Consider the following 19045-nt stretch of genomic DNA (forward strand, 5'->3'; position numbering starts at 1 on the left):
GTGTTTTAGGAGTATTTTGTGGCTTTCTAAGTGGGACATTAGAGATGAGTGAATAAATTCTAGAATTTGGCAGAACTTGACACAAATTTTTTTAAAAATTCTACTTCTAACCCGAATTTTGTTTGAATTGATGAGAGAGCTTTCCTGGCAATCAAAGCTTCAATTCATGTTGAATTTTTTGGACAACTCAACCAAATCTGTCCTGAATCAAGTTTTAAGAAATGTACTAATCTCTACTGACTGTACATCTCTGGTGATGAGAAGAGAAAAGAATTGGGCGTGTAATAGCCAAAGATATGAGATACTTTTTGACCAAAGAGCAGAACACTCACCCTCAGATAACCCAAGCATACATGTCTATGAGCAAAGATGCAGCTTACCCTCTTGGAGAAACATAGGGTCTGCCATGATTGATCCATTGTTACCCCTAGCAGCAGTACACAGTTAAACTTCCCAAATACCATCAAATTTCTAACGTATTTATCCAATTAAAGTTAAAGCTGTTTTGAGGAATACTGGCTGACAAAGCCAATATGGCTACCATAACCACATCCATAGTGGTTACTGTCCAGATTACCTAGAGTCCTGGGGCAAAGCTACCTAGTAAGAAAAATATGAGATTAGGTATATTTTTATAGTTAGGCAAAGGGGATTTATACTACCACTAAAACTGGATGGCAAACCCCTATGGAAACTATAATGTCCGCAATATGTATTGTCAGACTGGTTTCACACTTGGCAGGCTGTTCTGGCAGAGAAACAGCCTGCTGGAGTTCACCGTTTCTGACCTAGCTAGATACCGCTGCATTCAAAGCAGGATCCCATTCACTATAATGGGATCCAGTGGTTTTGTTGGACCAAAACCCAGCCCACATGCCAGAAACCCGATGGATCCCATTATAATCAATGGGGTCTGGCAGTACACTGCCCTGTGCTCTGCAAAAATAGCCTGGCTGATACCTTTATCGCGTGTGCCTCAGTCATAAGTCCTAGAATGGATTGATACCATAGTGTACAAGGGCATAAAGGTCAGATCAGAGGTAGCCTGAGAATGATATGGACCACCAGGGACTAATGGTCATAGGCTCCTTACTACTGGGTTAACGCTGATGGTCAATATATTATCGTTACTATCATATCGTGTAAGAAAGATGATTGGATTGGATAACTCCATTATGTAAACATCTAAGATGTTTTAAAGAAATTCATGTTTTTTTTCTGAAAAGAATTGTAGTCACTTCAGAGACAACACCTTTCAAAAGCAGACCCATAAAAATTATTCTGGGGTATGCGGAGGAGAATCAGGCATTTCTCCTGCAGTTTCCATTCAGTTCGGTGGCCAGCCATGTAATACATGGACGCTTTAGTCCACCAGAGCGAGAGCCATGAGAGTACAGTGGTGCTTTCAGTTCTGACTCATAAAGTGGAGGTTCTGAGCAGGGAACTCAAATTATGATGTCCCTATACCCTAATAGGGTATATGGACAGAGTATGTCTTTATGAAACAACCCTTTTATGAGCAAAATATCCCAGTGTAGATAGGGGCTCATTTGTTTAATACCAACACATTTATTACGAAATGACAGTATATGTAACATTTTTACATTTTTGCACAGCATTTCAGTCTTTTTTACAATTCAAGTTGAGTAGGGGACCTTTATGATAAGCCATGAATTGATCTATGTGTGGAATCAAAGTCATTTATAGGAACAGTATTTGAGAGCGCCTTAATCAGCATGAGGAGACTTATAGGCCATACATTCTCCTCTTGAATTCCGGGAAGAAAGGGATGCAAATGAGCTCTTAACAAACTCTGCCTGTAATGCCACCAGATGTAAGACTTATTGACTTATAGGATAGCTGCCTTACATCTGGGGGCATTAGAGGCAGAGCTTGTTAAGAGCTCATTTGCATCCCTTTCTTGCTAGAAACATTATGGGACTTAAGCTAGCCTTACTCATGTGTATCAGCCAAACCTGACTATTTTGGCCAGGTCGGCTGACCATCTAATGTGTATGGTGGCCTCCTGACTCTCCCACGATGGCTGATATCAAGCGAGATAAGGGATCAGGCATGTTGGATTTCAACTGCCACATCCTTTTGTTCTCAGGGCAGTGGCGTTCCCCTCTCTCCTATGCATGTTCAGCCAAGTTGGGAGGATTGGGAGAGACAGTTGTCGATCGAATCTCATCTGTATGGCCAGCTATAGACGTTAGACTTTTATAGGTGCTGTATTATGGCTCGCTTGCATGGAGTCATAATAATCCGTATTCATGACCCAAAGTGGCATAATGGACAGATGTTAATGTCTCGGTATTACAATAGTGTCATCATGCTCCCTAGCTTAGGAAAAGAGGAGATCTCTTTGAGCAGTTGGTATTTAGGTGGGAGGGGGACCATGCAATAATAAGTACAGGAGATATTTCAAATGCCATATTTTTGACCCATAAATCCCTTTTAAATTTTTATTATGCTGTGTTTTTATGTTTACAAAAGTGAAATATTAATTAGTGTGATTATCATACATTACTCCCTGATGTCTCCAGCCGGACATATAAACTGCAGCCTTACGACTTTGGCAATGTTACGAGCAGGAGAATCAGGAGGTATATTAAAAGGTGATGAAATCTCCATGGATGGAAGCGTCGACCTTCCCGTAAAGCTGTAGCGCCCAAATGAAAGATGTCAATTACTTCACAAAGAAGGCGTTTGTATTCAGTAATGGGGGGGAGCAGTATTTATAAAGTGACTAGACAGATGTCTGTCTATATCCAGGACACCTAGAGAACATGGCGACTGACAAAATTCCCTTTATAAAACCGCCATTTTCATAATTCTTCATATTTAACATTTCCATGACGTCCTACTTAAATGACTGAAAGGGGGATTTATTACATTTTAAAAGGAATAATATTATAGCAGATAGTTTATTATTGAAAAAAATGGGTGAATTAAAGGGAACCTGTCGTCATAAGAATGCAGTGCACTCTTCAGGCAGCAGGTTTTAGACCAGAAGGAGCTGAGCAGATTGGTATATAGTTTTTTGAGAAAAGATTCAGTAAAACTTGTAATTAGAGATAAACAAATTGCTCAAAATTTGATTCGGATTCAATTTAGCTGAGTCAATTGACCGATTTGATTTGGATGTCAATCGATTCTACCAAATCATTGCCCTGAGATATGTGTATTACACTCTAAGGTCTCCTAGGACTATACTTTTTTCTCTCTAGTCTCTTAATTTTTTCTTTGTTTTTTTACTTTTCTTTTTTTCTCTCTCTTTTAACTTATACTTAATCTTTATCCACAAAACTACCGTATTTTTCGCCCTATAAGACGCACCCCCCCCCCCAAAAAGTGGGGGAAAAATAGCAGTGCGTCTTATGGGGCGAATGCTGCTGATTTTGCCGAATTTTTAATGATACACCTGCCGCGATGCAGCGCGGCGTGTGTATCAGCTGTGAGGGAGGAGGGGCTGGGGGCCGGCATCTGCTTTTATAATGACAGCGGAGCCCGTGCAGTGACTGTATTCTACTACACGGGCCCCGCTCACTGTATAATCGTATCTGTAATAGTTCATTGTTATGTATATAATCGGGTAATCAGCTCCTGTATACTTACAACTACAAGCGCTCGGTAGCAGAGAGGAGGGAGGAGGCAGGCCGGGAGGACTGGCGCTGGCAGCGTGAGTCACTACATCATGTGCCTGCGCCGCCCACTTTATGAATGAAGCAGGCGGCGTGGGTGCATGGCGTAGTGACTCACGCTGCCAGCACCCATCCTCCCGGCCTGCCTCCTCCCTCCTCTCTGCTACCGAGCGCTTGTAGTTGTAAGTATACAGGCACTGATTACCCGATTATATACATAACAATGAACTATTACAGATACGATAATATACAGTGAGCGGGGCCCGTGTAGTATAATACAGTCACTGCACGGGCCCCGTTGTCATTATAAAAGCAAATGCGACCCCCACGCCCTGTATTGAGGGTCATTCACTACAGGGACACTTATGGAGGGGATCTGTGGATGACACATAAGATGCTATATATGTGTCATCCACAGATCCCCCCCATAACTGTCATACATAGATCCCCATAACAGTGCCATCCAGAGACCCCAATAAGAGCCACCCACAGATCCCCCATAAGTGTCACCCACAGATCTCCCATAAGTGTCATCCACAGATCCCCATAAGTGTCACCCACAGATCCCCCATAACAGTGCACCATTCACAGACCAAAATTAGTTCAAAACCCACCAAAAGCACACCTTTTGGTTCAAAATATTTTTTTTCTTATGTTCCTCCTCAAAAACCTAGGTGCGTCTTATGGGCTGGTGCGTCTTATAGGGCGAAAAATACGGTATATATCAATCTGCTCAGCTCCTCCTGCTCTATAACATGCTGCCTGCAGATCAAACTACATTTTCATAGTTATTGGTTTTCTATAAAGTTTTTTTATTAAATACATTTAAATTTATTTTAAAAATTACAATTCTTAAACACCAATACTTGGGAGGACGGTATACGCTTCTGTAGACAATAGACAATTTGCCACAATAAATGTACAAGAAGGATTTCAGAAGTCATTAGTGCAGAGACATGTATGTGGAGCCTGCAGAATTGACACTTACAGTGCATATGGATCAGTATTACCCTTTTTGCCGCCATACTGTATATTCCCTGAAATTCAGCACATTAGCTAGCTGACGGACAACAATATTTCCCCTGTGCCCATCTTCCCCACAAATCCCTTGCATTTGTATGTGTAATATGTGCTCCCCTGTTCCTTCCAACTCTGTAACGTCCAAACGTATAAAGTCATCAATAAGTGGGTTGCCCGGCTGCTGGTAGTCCACTGAAGTGGTTCTTGTCACCTCCAATGGCTACATACTCAACCTATTCCTCTTCCCAGCTCTGAGTAAGAGTCTTTGGTCTGACTGCTCACACTATGGTCTGGTCTGAATGCTTGACCACCTATGTAAACAGGGTGTTTCAGTTCCTATGGGTTCTTATCACCTCCAATGGCTACATACTCAACCTATTCCTCTTCCCAGCCCTGAGTAAGTCTATTGTCTGAATGCTTGACCACCTATGTAAACCGGGTGTGTCAGTTTCTGTGGGTTCTCGTCACCTCCAATGGCTACATACTCAACTTATTCCTCTTTACAGCCCTGAGTAAGAGTCCATAGTCTGAATGTTCATCGCTGACTATAGACCGCCCTAAAACAACAGCCAATAACATGTTGATGGATGCAAAGAACAACCAAGAGATACCGTATCTGAAACTGCTTTACCTCAGCCTGCACTAGTTTCTGATCAATCCCACTGAAACTAGGGGAAATTCTGTAAATATCGTAAAAAATTTTTAAAGGGCAGCAGAATGGCTTCAAAAAGTAAAAGAGTAGTATTCTGTTTCATGGGTCTTTGGCTGAGTGATCAGATTTCCATGACCAGGGAGTACAGACCAGCAGAATTGGTAAGCAGTGAGACAGGAGCGGAAAGGGATCACTAGGTTGAATTTTACTTATTTAAACTTTTTAAAGGCATTGTTTGTTTTCCAGCAAGTCCTTTAACTTTCTTTAATAATATAATACTCAGCAATTTTAATATTTGAAGCAACTATTACTATGCATAGTGGTTTATGTAAGGAAAACCTAGTCATAAGTATTATCATATGGCTGCTATCTTAACTGCCTCATTTTCTTTCGAAAAAAACTCTATGTCTGCCTCACATATTGATTGCTACTGTTTAAATGAGCTATTAGCGTAACTTTAGCGGGGTGGGTTGAAATACATTGCTAAGGTTATTTTTCCCCCCCTAATAGTTTGTACAGTTATTTATTGCAAACCCATGGAAGTGTTTAAGAGGATTCTCTCACAGACCCATGAATGGAGAGCAGATTTACAATGCGGAGTACTTTAACTAATACAGGCAGTACAATTACCCTCATAAATTAGAGATATATGTTATGTGTGAGCCTGTAGGCAATAATTTTGCTCTGTCACATGACTGGGCCTTAAAAGAAAGCTTATTAAACACAAATATAGATAGAAGTTTTAAACAAATTACAAATCTGAAATGGTTATCATAGTATTCATTTATGGATAAAATGTATTTATATTTTATACTTTTCTTTTATACTTTTCCATATATTTTTTTTCTTATTCTTTGCAGTCAGCATTTAGCAAAATACAGTGTATATGAATTGAAATCATGTCTTAGAATCATGCTGAGGAGGACAATGATTCAGCTTCTATAAATATCCCAGATATTGTGTGCATATTATGTATATTTTATTGAATTGTTGAGTCAGTAGAGTTCACAATTTTATCAATAGGGAATATACAATTTTATTACATATCTCCTATTACGATTGTGAACATCTTAAAATATATGAAAAAAAAAAATCCAAACATTTTTATGGTGAAGTTTTTGTCTCTTTTGTAGCTATTATGACTCTTTTATGATTAAAGGGAATGTCTTCAGAAATTTACCTATTGTTTAAATCACATTTTTATGTTAAACATACACCTCTAAGCCTAATACTAATCCCAGAAAATCCACGGCACTTCCTTAAGTAAAAGCGTGAAGTTTATTCACCAATAGCAACATTTCAGTTCGCACACTGGAACCTTTTTCAAGCCTAATACTAGCTGCCAATTGTTGGTCTGTACAGATGATTTTACTGTAGTTATCTGCTTATCATTATAGGCAGGATCCACCATTCACAATAGGCGATATCCCAGCTTATCTCCTTCCTCCTGACCTCTGCACAGGTCACAGAGCATGCCTAGAAAACTCTCCCATTGAAGTTAATGAGGTCCCCTCATACCCACTCTGTCTGGGGCTGCTGTAAAGGTTACCTCTAAATGCTGTTAAGAACAGCTTAAGCAAAATGGCCACCCTCGTAATCATTTTCAGGAAATAGAATTAAAAAATCTAAAAACAGATTGGAAAAGAGGATATGTGTCATTATCTGGTTTTGACTGGCAGAAAAAAAATTCGGTGACACATTCCCTTTAATTTTTACACAAAAAAGACCCAAGAACGTAAAATGAAAGAAAAAAGAAGAAATGGAAGCGGCCAGAGGATCAGCCATGGCTCGATTTGAATATTAGAGGAGAATAGACAGTATCGGGTATCCAAAGACCGGAAGCATCCAATATCATAAAGACATCATCCAACAATTTTTATATATTTGTGTTATTACCTAATTAATAATCAGTCATTTATTTTTTGTTTGTTCAATTTAAATGAACAGTATCAACATAATTAAAGAGAACTGGTTGAGGAACATGTCTCTGTGATTGAGTCTCTTTTGGAAATTGTTTCTAAAGCAGTTTTTTTCTATCATTATTTTCTTATTATACTTTTGTCCATATACATACCAAATAGGTGTATCTCTATTTTTTCTCATTAACAAAATTAATTAATAGTGAGGGCTTGTCTCAGTAAATTGAATGAAACAACTACATGGTGTAGGTCATCAATGATGCGAAAGGACAAAGGTTTTTTTTTTTCGCCCGAAACATGAGAATGAAAATGACCGTTTAACTTTCAAGTTGGGAAACAAAAGTTCTTCCTGACAGGCAGCCATCAAGAGTATTTGATACATAGCAACTGGGAGGCAATTAGTGCGCTGCTAAGTCTTATGTTAAAATAAATCAGTGACCCAAATCCCCCTCTTTCCCAAATGCCCTCTCATTATTAAATCTACTTTAATGAACAAGCCTCTCAACCAAATACATTTCCATCTTAATGGGAGTGCACCTGCCGATCACAATAGCTTTTTTTTTTTTTTTTAAAGGAATTTAAGTAATGCCAAGAAGATGTATGGGTAAAGAACCTAATAAAATGGGTAAAGAACCTAATAAAATGGGCTGTATTCAGAATTTTTTCAAAAACTTCTCTTTTACGTCCCAGGATACAGAGGTTATGTAGATGTCTCATCACCTCTATGAAATCCATTGTTTCCCTTACTCATTTTACAGTGTAGAATGGTGCAGATTACATGATAATACCGTTTAATCCATCTTATTGTGACAGAAAGAGGTACAGAAGGTGCTGTGTTTGCACAAAATAGTCAATGGCTAGCGATAAGTCCCTTACACTTTCTAAAAATTCTGCCCTATCTTGACAAGCTTGTAGACATTGAAAATAAGGGATATATAGTAGAATAAATGTTTTCAATTATTTGAATATGATTCACTTGAACCTTTTAGGGTTCAGTCCAGATTTTAGCTCTATTACCTCTGGAAAATGGACACATTAACACTTTTTGGCCCAGTGAAAGAAAACGATATTGCAATAAACACTGGGTTCTACAAATGTACTATATGTGAACCTTGTATAATTCTTAGCTTCAAGTTCTCGTATCGCAACAACTAAGACATAATTGAAAGCCAAGAGCTATGCTCGAATCAGTAAATCTAAAGCAAAATGTTGCGTATGAATTAATTAGACTTATTGAACAGTATTTAAAAAAATGTATACACAGGGACCGATAAACCAAATTTTAAGTTAGAGATGAGTAAATTGATTACAAATGAGATGGATTGAAAATCAAATTTTGTAAGGTGGATTCGAAACCGAATTTTTGGTGATTTGATTCAGGCGAGTTTTGGGGAAAGAGAAAGAAAGAGAGAGAATTTAAAAAAAAAGTTAAGAAAATTGAGTCCTAGAAGAACTCAAGGTATCATATACCAATTTTCAGTCCAAGTGGCGCACCTTTGATTCAGGTAGAATTCATTCAGAGATTAATCAAATCAGTAGACTGATTCAGCCAAATCATGTCCCAATCGAATTTGAACGAATCACTCATTTATGGCGGTATTGTATCAATCTATGTGAAAAAGATGAAAAATGTAAAAAAAGAAAAAAAGAGTAGACTGTTGAAGGAGAAATCGTTGCAAATAATAATAAATGGGCACTTCTGGTTAGATTACAGGAAATGCAACATGCTGATTTGATCTTTTAGTACTAAATAATGTCACAGATGCAAGATATATTACTACTATTATCTTTTTATACACATTTTATTAGGGGAAAAATAAAATAACAACATATGCTCCTAACAAATACATTGTAAATTATATGATTAGAGTATGTTTACTTTTTTTGTCTGACATTTTTGTGACATTAAAATATTTCCTAATAAAAATGCCACCTGTGCCCGTACCCTTTGAGTATAAGAAAAACTGCGACATCATGGGGAGATTGTGCAACCTTCTGGAGTTATTGAGGACACATGTAGATATCAGGTATGTGAAACTTGACTGTACTGAGTTGTTAGCTTTTTTAAATACCCGTATCTTAGGGGAAAATACAAATGTAATGTTCTAAAAAATAATTTTTTCTTAATTTTTGGCTGCGCAAAGTGGACCTGCTAAAAGCCATGAAATTATAACATTTCCAATTAACAAAACAATAAAATTGTCTAAAAAATAATCATGATTTATAATAATAAATGTAAAATGTAATAACATTTCGAAGGCTGTGTTCTCATTGTAGTGAGACACAGAACATCTCAAAAATGCGACAGGCCTCAATCCATGTATAATCTATAGAGAGGAACATTTTTAACTTTAGTTTCCAGGATTTCTGAGAAAATCAATGTGATAAAACGTCAGAGTTACAACATGATATTTTTAATCTCTGTGTTTGCTAACTTTGTCCCTGACTGTTGTCTGTTGAAGCCACAGCTACCGTCACTTACACATGGAGACAAGCGGTGATTTGTGACTGCTAATTTATGACATAATTGCTGTGTACTGAGTCCTGTGAACCATAATCTGTTTCTAATGAACCTCTCCTTCTTCCATTGGCTGGGAGCAAGGCTGCTGCTCTGGAGGAGATGAAATGAATTGCTTCTGCTAAGTCATGGTTTTCTGGGCAGGCTTGGAGATGGCTATCATGAAAGCCCAATGTGTGTATCTGTCTGTTTTGTGTAAATGTGTTGGTGCCTCTCAGCAATGACATATTAACAAGCCTGCTAGGCGATCCTAGATGGTAGTAATAAGCTCTGTTATAATGTTATTCCTTGTCTGGCTGTATGGAAAGCGTCAAGATTTCAAAATCATTGCAATCTGCTTCTATTATCAGGGTGGGAGAGGAGATCAGATCACCTTGACACAATTATTTCACGTGTCGCACAAGTATCAGATATAGATGAAATAGACACAATGCAGGATACATTTATTAGTGGAATTGTAAACTTTACAAGCAGGGGGATTTTTAATGGAGAAGGGCAATTACATTCCCTGCCACTAGAGGTCCTTCACCCACAGATTATCCCTATATCGAAATACCCTGGCCAAGGCAGAATCATTTCTCAACCCCTCCTGGCGCTCTGGCACATTCCCAACCATCATCTACCCTGCTCTGCAGAATACAGGGCATTCGAGTGCGGCCCATTTTTCTAGCTTACCCATTCATCAGACCAGGGATGCTCCCAGCTGTTGTAAAACTACAACTCCCACCATGCCCTGCTGTAGAACGATAGCTGTAGGCTGTCTGGGCATGCTGGGAGTTGTAGTTTTGCAACAGCTGGAGGGCTGCAGGTTGGGCATCCCTGCATTAGACTGTCTGTGTCTTGTGGGAAAGTCGGACTTAAAAGGTGTTTTGAGGTGGAGGATTTTGGAGTGGATTCGGTGCCGGAAACTGACAAACCTGCACTGAAACAACATCCCATTGTTTTAAATCTGAGGCCACGGCGCCGTTCACGTGGCCGAGGATGTTTGGAGTACAGTTTAGTGTACAGGTCCATTTTTGGCGCAGTTACTGCGTGGACCGCTCGCGAAGTGCATCAGGAGCCTGCTCGCTGTTTAACTCCATTCGATGGAACTAAACCTGAAGAGGGTCCACATAAAAACCCATGAAAGAAACTGCAGCGCAGCAGTTTCTGCCGTGATATATGCGGAGGATTTTGCACATACCCAAATGGTGCGTGCTGTGATTTTCACTAGTCTTTCGAGGTCTGTGCAGAACCTGGTGCCTGTGTATTAACTATAATGGGTCAGTATTCAGTTCAGTTGCTTTCTGTTGTGCATCTGAATGAGCCTTTGAAGAACTGCTTTTTCTCCAATACCCTTAGTACAGGTAGCGCATAAGTTAAACATTACAGCAGAGTTACAATGGCGGTCCTAGGTAGAACGACAAGCAACAATAAATTGCAATGAATTGGGTCAAATTACAAACGCAGCTCTGCCACCCTCGACACAAATCGGTTCTGCTACAAGGCTGAAGCCTAGGGGAATTTTTTTTTTTTTTTTGAACAGACACCTGAACTTATCTCAGTTAAGCCCATACAGATGACTGAAGTGCATGTGATTATCTGCGGTTGGCAGATACTAGCGTTCTCACTTGTAAATGTCCTTTATTGTCAGTAAACCCCCAGTAATGATCGGTACACTTAGTATACGTGTAGACAGCCTGTAGCGGGTCAGACGCTGTTAATGTAATGAATGGATATTAAAATCATATAAAGGATCACATGTCAAGGCTTTGATCTCCAGAAGGTCAGCAATTCCTCTGATCTGCTCTGTGACAACTGAATTACGTTTGTTGTGGTTAATGCTAAATTAAGAAAAGCTCGCTATGTGCAGATAATCCGAGCGATACAATGAAACCATGGAGATTATCTGGACAACAGTATCATCGTGATACAAGGGGAGTGCCCAGAGATAATGGGGGCTCCACTGTTGTACCTAATCATTCACCACTATACAGTGAAGTCTCTTTAGATTGTCAGCCCACGGTACGATATCGGATTTTTATCCTATCAATTTACAGTAGTTACAGAGCCAAAATCATCATCAGAGATTATCCATGGATAAACCACCTAGGAGACCAAATATACTCACAGGACAACCGGATTATACACGTAAAGTACACTGCTACTGTAGTATCGCCACAATAAATATATATATAGATTATATACATCTGCTATAATATTTCCACAATATATATAGTATCGCCACAATACATGTACATAGTTTATATACATCTGCTATTGTCTCACCACTATACATATCTTATATACATCTACTATAGTATCGCCACAATACATATAGTATACTATCACCACTATACGTATTCAAAGTTTATATACATTTGCTATAGTATCGCCACAATACATATACTATAGTATCGCCACAAAAGTATACATAGCTTATATACTGTACATTTGCTATGGCATCACCACAAAACATAAACATAGTTTATATACATCTACTATTATATTGACACAATATATATACATAGCTTATCTACATCTATTGTAGTATCTACACAATATATATACATAGCTTATCTACATCTATTGTAGTATCTACATAATATGTAGACATAGTTTATATACATCTACTATAATAGTGACACAATACATATACATAGTTTATCTACAGCTACTATAGTATCGCTACAATATGTATATAAAGTTCATATACATCTACTATAGTATCACCACACTAGAACCAGATTATACACAGTTTATCTACAGCTATTATGGGATCACCCCAGTACATATGTACATCTACTATAGTATCATCACTCTGTATAGTATATTATCATCTAACAATATAACCAATATAACCATTAAACTTTATTTACACTACACCAGCAACTCAGTGGATCCCATATTATTCCCAATATATCTCAATATACCACAAATCAATCAGTTCCTACTATAGTGCTACATAATCAAACTGTCCACAGATTATGTAAATTATAATCCTATCCCTATCTGATCCCCATCACAATGTGACCATGGCTGGGTTTTCTCTCCCTTTTCAGACCAATTTATTATCAGGACAACTGTCTAAACTGCCCATATACAGGAAGATAATTATCTAGGATTGGACCAATTTGTTAGAGGACGCTCCAATCCTATCACCATTTACACACCTCGGTATTTGTGATTGGAACCATTTCAGGATTTAGATGAATTCATTGAAGCATTATTCGAATGGTTACGGAGTATATAGAGGTTACCTAGAATATAGTATAAAGAATGGCCATAGGGAAGTGCATGATGGGATTTAAAAGCCTAATGAAATGTGATAAAGTCCCATAAGGGTGCAATATGATTTTCAATTTCAGGCAACCATAACGGAGAACCGGACTAGACGAATCAGGGTCCATACAAAGCAATGGTTGGTTGTATCAATTGTATTGTAGGATTTGGTAATCTCACAGTGCCACCCTAAATGCATGTGAGCAGGTACAAGTATGATAAATTAACCATGAAGGCCCGAGCCAAAAACCTTATCATCTATGGCTGTCCAGAAATGCTGGAGGGAAACTGATGCCATGATTTTACTTGAGATCGTTCCTGTCATCCGGTGCATCAGCCACAATACTGGATGTATCCCTTTGCCGGACATATAAATAAACGTTTATCTGTCCGGCTATCTCAGGCTATGGCCAGTGCACAAAGCGCACAAAAATGTACATACATATACAGTATGTAAACCCAACCTAAGGCACAGTCATTGTCTAGGGCTGAAAAGTGATGTCTTAGGATCTGCCATCCACATGTAAGAATATGAACAAGTATGGCAATAGTAGAGCAGATAAATTACAACATCTGTCCTAACTATCTCCATAACATGGAGGATCTATGAGAAAATCTGAAGTGTAGGTAAGGTGGTCACAAAAAAGAATCAGATCTGATTAGAACATTGTCGGAGCCTTTTCTCCAAGCCTGAATCAACAATGCGGCACTTGTTCCTCGCCGGGGGAAAGTGTTCCGCACAATATTTTTATAATTATCAATGGTGCTAAAGATTCTACACCGGATCCGTGTTGTTCAGGCACACAGATAGCCTTGTTTTCTCTCTTGAAAGACTGGGCTTGATTTACTCTTTTCCTGCTCTTAGTAAATGAGCTGAGGCTCAAACTTCTCACTGCATATAATAAACCTCCAGGGCTGACTTCTTGTTTTGAGTTCTCGAGGGGGGAGATGTAGCCCTTTAAAACACTTGGATTTTCCTAGAGGAAGTTTGCAACCATAAAAAATCCTAGGCCATGTGCTACTAATACATTACATTATAGTATTAATATGCCCTATGACCCGGTTGCACCCAACGATAGTTCAACAGTTTCACCTAGAGGCCCAGTGACATTGTACATTTTTCTGTACAGATGTAGTAGGCTGAATTTGTCAGATGCACATTTGACACAATGGACCATGATATCATAGCGTATGAGTGATGGTCCTACATGGGACCGCCAGTATAATAATTTTAATGAAATTTACATGGGGCGGGCAATTATTTTTGGAATGTTGGATGAAAAAGCATACATCCCAAAGGGGGCATCTATACTGTGGTGCCTAATATATGCATTAGTATGCATCCCTGAAGCTTGTCTCCAGAAAACATAAGTCAACAGAGAGAATGTGTTTCATATCCAAGGCATACAGAGAGCGCATCTGGAATGTGCAATCCAAATACATAACTAAAAATGTAGAATGATTTGTATCATAGCAGAGAGAAAAATCTCTGGAGTCCCGTGAATGATTATGGAAGAAAAAATAAGTCTGCTTGCAAACAAGGCTGCCTGGAATTGCCAGGAGGACTTAACAGAAGGCAGAGCATCTTACCACATAAAAAAACTTTTGAAGGACCACTGGCAAATTTCCACGGGAAATGTCTTTCAAATATTTTGTTTGTTTTTGGAGTTTCTTTTGTTAATTTTTACCTAAATTTTGAATTGTAAAATTGGAATTCTAAGATTCTTGCCTCAATCAAAATGAAACGTTAAGCAATATTGTATGGAAATACATAAAGCAACCATTTCTAGATATTCAATAGTTAATATCACAGTTTTGAAGTCATTGGTTAAAACACAAACACAGCTTTGGATGCTTACCACATGTTGGTGCTTAGTCTTACCTGAAGGATGTTTGGATGCTGAAGTCTTTGCAGCAAGATCATTTCTTTGACAATCTTGAAGGATGCCAACCTATAGCAATCTTCCAAAGTTCTGTAACGTTTAAGGCAATTTTGTATGTCGTGTCCCCCAAAATCGACAGATTTCAGTGCTACCGACACAGTGTCATTCAACACCAATTTATAAACAGCTTTCGTGTAGCCCGAGCCCAAATACCGTACGCTGTTTCCCTTACTAATGTCCTGGCAACCCAACAAAGGTGGCTGTAGGGACAGATCAATTTTTGAACTAGGATGTGACTGCGATAATATGTCCTGATCAGAACTGGATCTCTTTGGGCTTTCCAATTTCTGGTTATGTTCAGAAGAGGATTGCTGGGCCAGGTCCATGAGTCTCCGCTCTAAGGGTCTCAGAAGCCTTTCTGTAGCCGACACCGGAACCTGATGTTCTCTATAACGGATCACCTCCTGGTACCTATCCTGCAGTTGCTTTAGTAGGTCCATAGATATCTCATTGTCTTGCCAAGATTGTCCCAAAGGTACAGGAGTCCCTCTATCCTGTAAGTGATGATTATGGTCAAAGCCGGGGACACATAGTAAATTCAACAAAGTGCCAAGGAAGAAGGACAGGCAGAAGCCGCCTGCAACTACAATTTTCCTTCGTCTCATTCTCAGGTTGTGTCTGGGTCTCCAGCTCTCAGCACTTCTGAAGGATGGGAGCTGAAGAAGTCTTCCTTCACATTGTGTTCCTAAATCCTTGCACCCTTGGACATCTTCACTCATAGAAGGTGGACTCTTAAAAGATCCCAATGCTCTAACTTTATTTTCTTCCTTCCCAGCTTTCAATTCCTGTTCTCGTAAGCTGGTGCCTTGACTTCTCTCTGCAGCTCCTTATCCTACACAGAATGGATGTTCACTGCAAGACTGTCAGAGAAGGAATGAGGGGGAAGGCGTGTTTTCAGACGGATCTCTTAAGGCCAGCCTCTTGCTGAGTGACAGCATCAGTCATTCATAGAGGGATAAAACACTTCCCCTTCTCCTGGACTGTACAAGGTTTCTACATTTGCATCAGGACATGTGGCTCAATGCATTTTTCCTTGTTTCCAAACTTAAGGATGAGCTGAGATTAAGCTACTGCTTCATTTTTTTTTTTCATAGGCAGAGAGACCACAGTCTGCAACATACTAGAGACCTGCATTATAGATCAACGGGTGCCCCCAGCAGTTTAACTCCTAGTAAAGCAGGCAGGATTTTATGCAGGCAATCTCTGTGGTGCACACATGGACAACAAGCAAGGTGTCCCAGCGCCTTGATTACTACTGCACCTCTCTCTGCAGACTGATTCCACCACTATATTACCCTGGAAAGGATCATATTACCTGGCTATCCCTCACCTCCCTCTCCAGTGCACAGCAGTTGTATGTTATTTTACTCACCACAGGGAAACATAGTCAATGGGAAACATAGGGAAGAGTTAACCCCTTTACTCCTGGATTTACCCACTGATCACAAGCCAATGCAAAGCAAAAATGTAAACATAAACCTTCATGGAAGAAAAAACGAATTAAATATATATATATATATTTATTTATTTATTTTTATTATTGCATTAAAATGTATAGTTGTGACTTCTCTCGGAAAATTTTAACCAACCAATGAATCAGATGTTATAGCGTCCTAAGGAGTTGTAACTCGGCTTTGCTGGGTTCATGCATGAATTGGAGATATAGCCAGTTATGTAGTAATCTATTTTCTCTGCCCTTGTTGAGAATAGTCTGATGTTTGATGATGCCTAACAAGCCAGTGATGCCATTCAGAAAAAAGAGTGGCCACTCTTTTAAAGACGTCATGATGGAGGTGTCAGTACAAAATGATATAAAAGCTGAAAGTGCAACCAGTCATAATAAGAGTACACTACTATTCCTGAACTAGAGGTCATACCTAGAGGTCAGACTGGAAAGTATTATACAAGATTTACTATTAGAACCAGGTATTCTATGGAAAATTGATATATGATTGGGATACCTCCCTGGCTACCCCATGTGAGAGCAATAAAAGTTTTGTCAAAAGGAATCAACTGCTTCCAGTCTAGTAAAATGAAGTGGACAACAGCGACGTTTCAGCCCACTCAATGGAACTTTTCTCAAGCAGTGACGACCTGGTCCGTCACTGCTTGAGAAAGGTTCCATTGAGTGTACCGAAACGTTGCTATTTGGTAAATAAACACACATTTAATTTTGGAAGTGCCGTGGAATTAACTTTATCTAGATAGAGAGATAGATAGATAGATAGATAGATAATTATACAGGTAGATAAAATGCATAGATATTAGATAGAGATAGATAGATAGATAGATAGATAGATAGATAGATAGATAGATAGATAGATAGATAGATACATACACAGATAGATATTAGACAGGTAGATTAAATGCATAGATATTAGATAGATAGATAGATAGATAGATAGATAATGATAGAGATAGATATGAGATAGATAGATAGATAGATAGATAGATAGATAGATAGATAGATAGATAGATAAAGTGATTGGTTTGGCTATTATCTGTTAATAGCTTGTTCACACCTACATTGGAGACTATGTTAGGACTTTTTTTCTCTGCTAATTTCTAAGCAAAAAAAAAATGCAGATTCCAGGATAGAAACCAAATGCACCCTATTATAGTCAAGGGGATCTGTTTTTGGTTCTGTTTGAATCTGGCACTTCCGTTGTTTGTGTTGTTTTCTTCCTACAGCAGAGCAGAACAAATACAATCAATAATGGAAGTTTGAAAGAAGCCTTACTCTCTTTAATATAATATTATGCTTATAAAAATACTATTAATGTGTATTACTATTTTTTCATGTTTCCCTTCCTTTAAATATATAGAACTGAGAAATATGTAAGAAAGTGATAGGGGTCCACTTCAATTTATATTATCTGTGATGTAAATACATACAGTTTCAAGAAAAAGTATGTGAACCCTTTGGAATTATATGGATTTCTGCACAAATTGGTCATAAAATGTGATCTGATCTTCATGTAAGTCACAACAATAGACAATCACAGTCTGCTTAAACTAATAACACACAAAGAATTAAATGTTACTATGTTTTTATTGAACACACCATGTAAACATTCACAGTGCAGGTGGAAAAAGTATGTGAACCCTTGGATTTAATAACTGGTTGAACCTCCTTTGGCAGCAATAACTTCAACCAAACGTTTCCTGTAGTTGCAGATCAGACGTGCACAACAGTCAGGAGTAATTCTTGACCATTCCTCTTTACAGAACTGTTTCAGTTCAGCAATATTCTTGGGATGTCTGGTGTGAATCGCTTTCTTGAGGTCATACCACAGCATCTCAATTGGGTTGAGGTCAGGACTCTGACTGGGCCACTCCAGAAGGCAAATTTTCTTCTGTTTAAGCCATTCTGTTGTTGATTTACTTCTATGCTTTGGGTCGTTGTCCTGTTGCAACACCCATCTTCTGTTGAGCTTCAGCTGGTGGACAGATGGCCTTAAGTTCTCCTGCAAAATGTATTGATAAACTTGGGAATTCATTTTTCCTTCGATGATAGCAATCTGTCCAGGCCCTGACACAGCAAAGCAGCCCCAAACCTTGATGCCCCCACCACCATACTTCACAGTTGGGATGAGGTTTTGATGTTGGTGTGCTGTGCCTCTTTCTCCACACATAGTGTTGTGTGTTTCTTCCAAACAACTCAACTTTGGTTTCATCTGTCCACAGAATATTTTGCCAGTACTGTTTTGGAACATCCAGGTGCTCTTGTGCAAACTGTAATTGTGCAGCAATGTTTTTTTTGGACAGCAGTGGCTTCCTCTGGTATCCTCCCATGAAATCCATTCTTGTTTAGTGTTTTACGTATCGTAGATTCGCTAACAGGGATGTTAGCATATGCCAGAGACTTTTGTAAGTCTTTAGCTGACACTCTAGGATTCTTCTTCACCTCATTGAGCAGTCTGCGCTGTGCTCTTGCAGTCATCTTTACAGGACTGCCACTCCTAGGGAGAGTAGCAGCAGTGCTGAACTTTCTCTATTTATAGACAATTTGTCTTACCGTAGACTGATGAACAGCAAGGCTTTTGGAGATACTTTTATAACCCTTTCCAGCTTTATGCAAGTCAACA

The 19045-nt window shown here is 38.8% G+C and overlaps 1 protein-coding gene across 1 annotated transcript in view; it reads right to left on the reverse strand.

Moving 5' to 3' along the window:
- PKDCC (protein kinase domain containing, cytoplasmic) overlaps nt 1-15941 on the reverse strand; it is a 56575-nt gene extending 40634 nt beyond the window's left edge. Inside the window, exon 1 of the mRNA XM_040430356.1 lies at nt 14897-15941. Coding sequence (XP_040286290.1) covers nt 14897-15676 — 780 coding nt within the window. The 5' untranslated portion in view covers nt 15677-15941. The remainder of the gene's footprint in view (nt 1-14896) is intronic.
- Between the last annotated feature and the right edge of the window lie 3104 nt (nt 15942-19045).

This window comes from Bufo bufo, chromosome 4 (genome assembly GCF_905171765.1).
Source record: "Bufo bufo chromosome 4, aBufBuf1.1, whole genome shotgun sequence".
Taxonomy (NCBI): domain Eukaryota; kingdom Metazoa; phylum Chordata; class Amphibia; order Anura; family Bufonidae; genus Bufo; species Bufo bufo.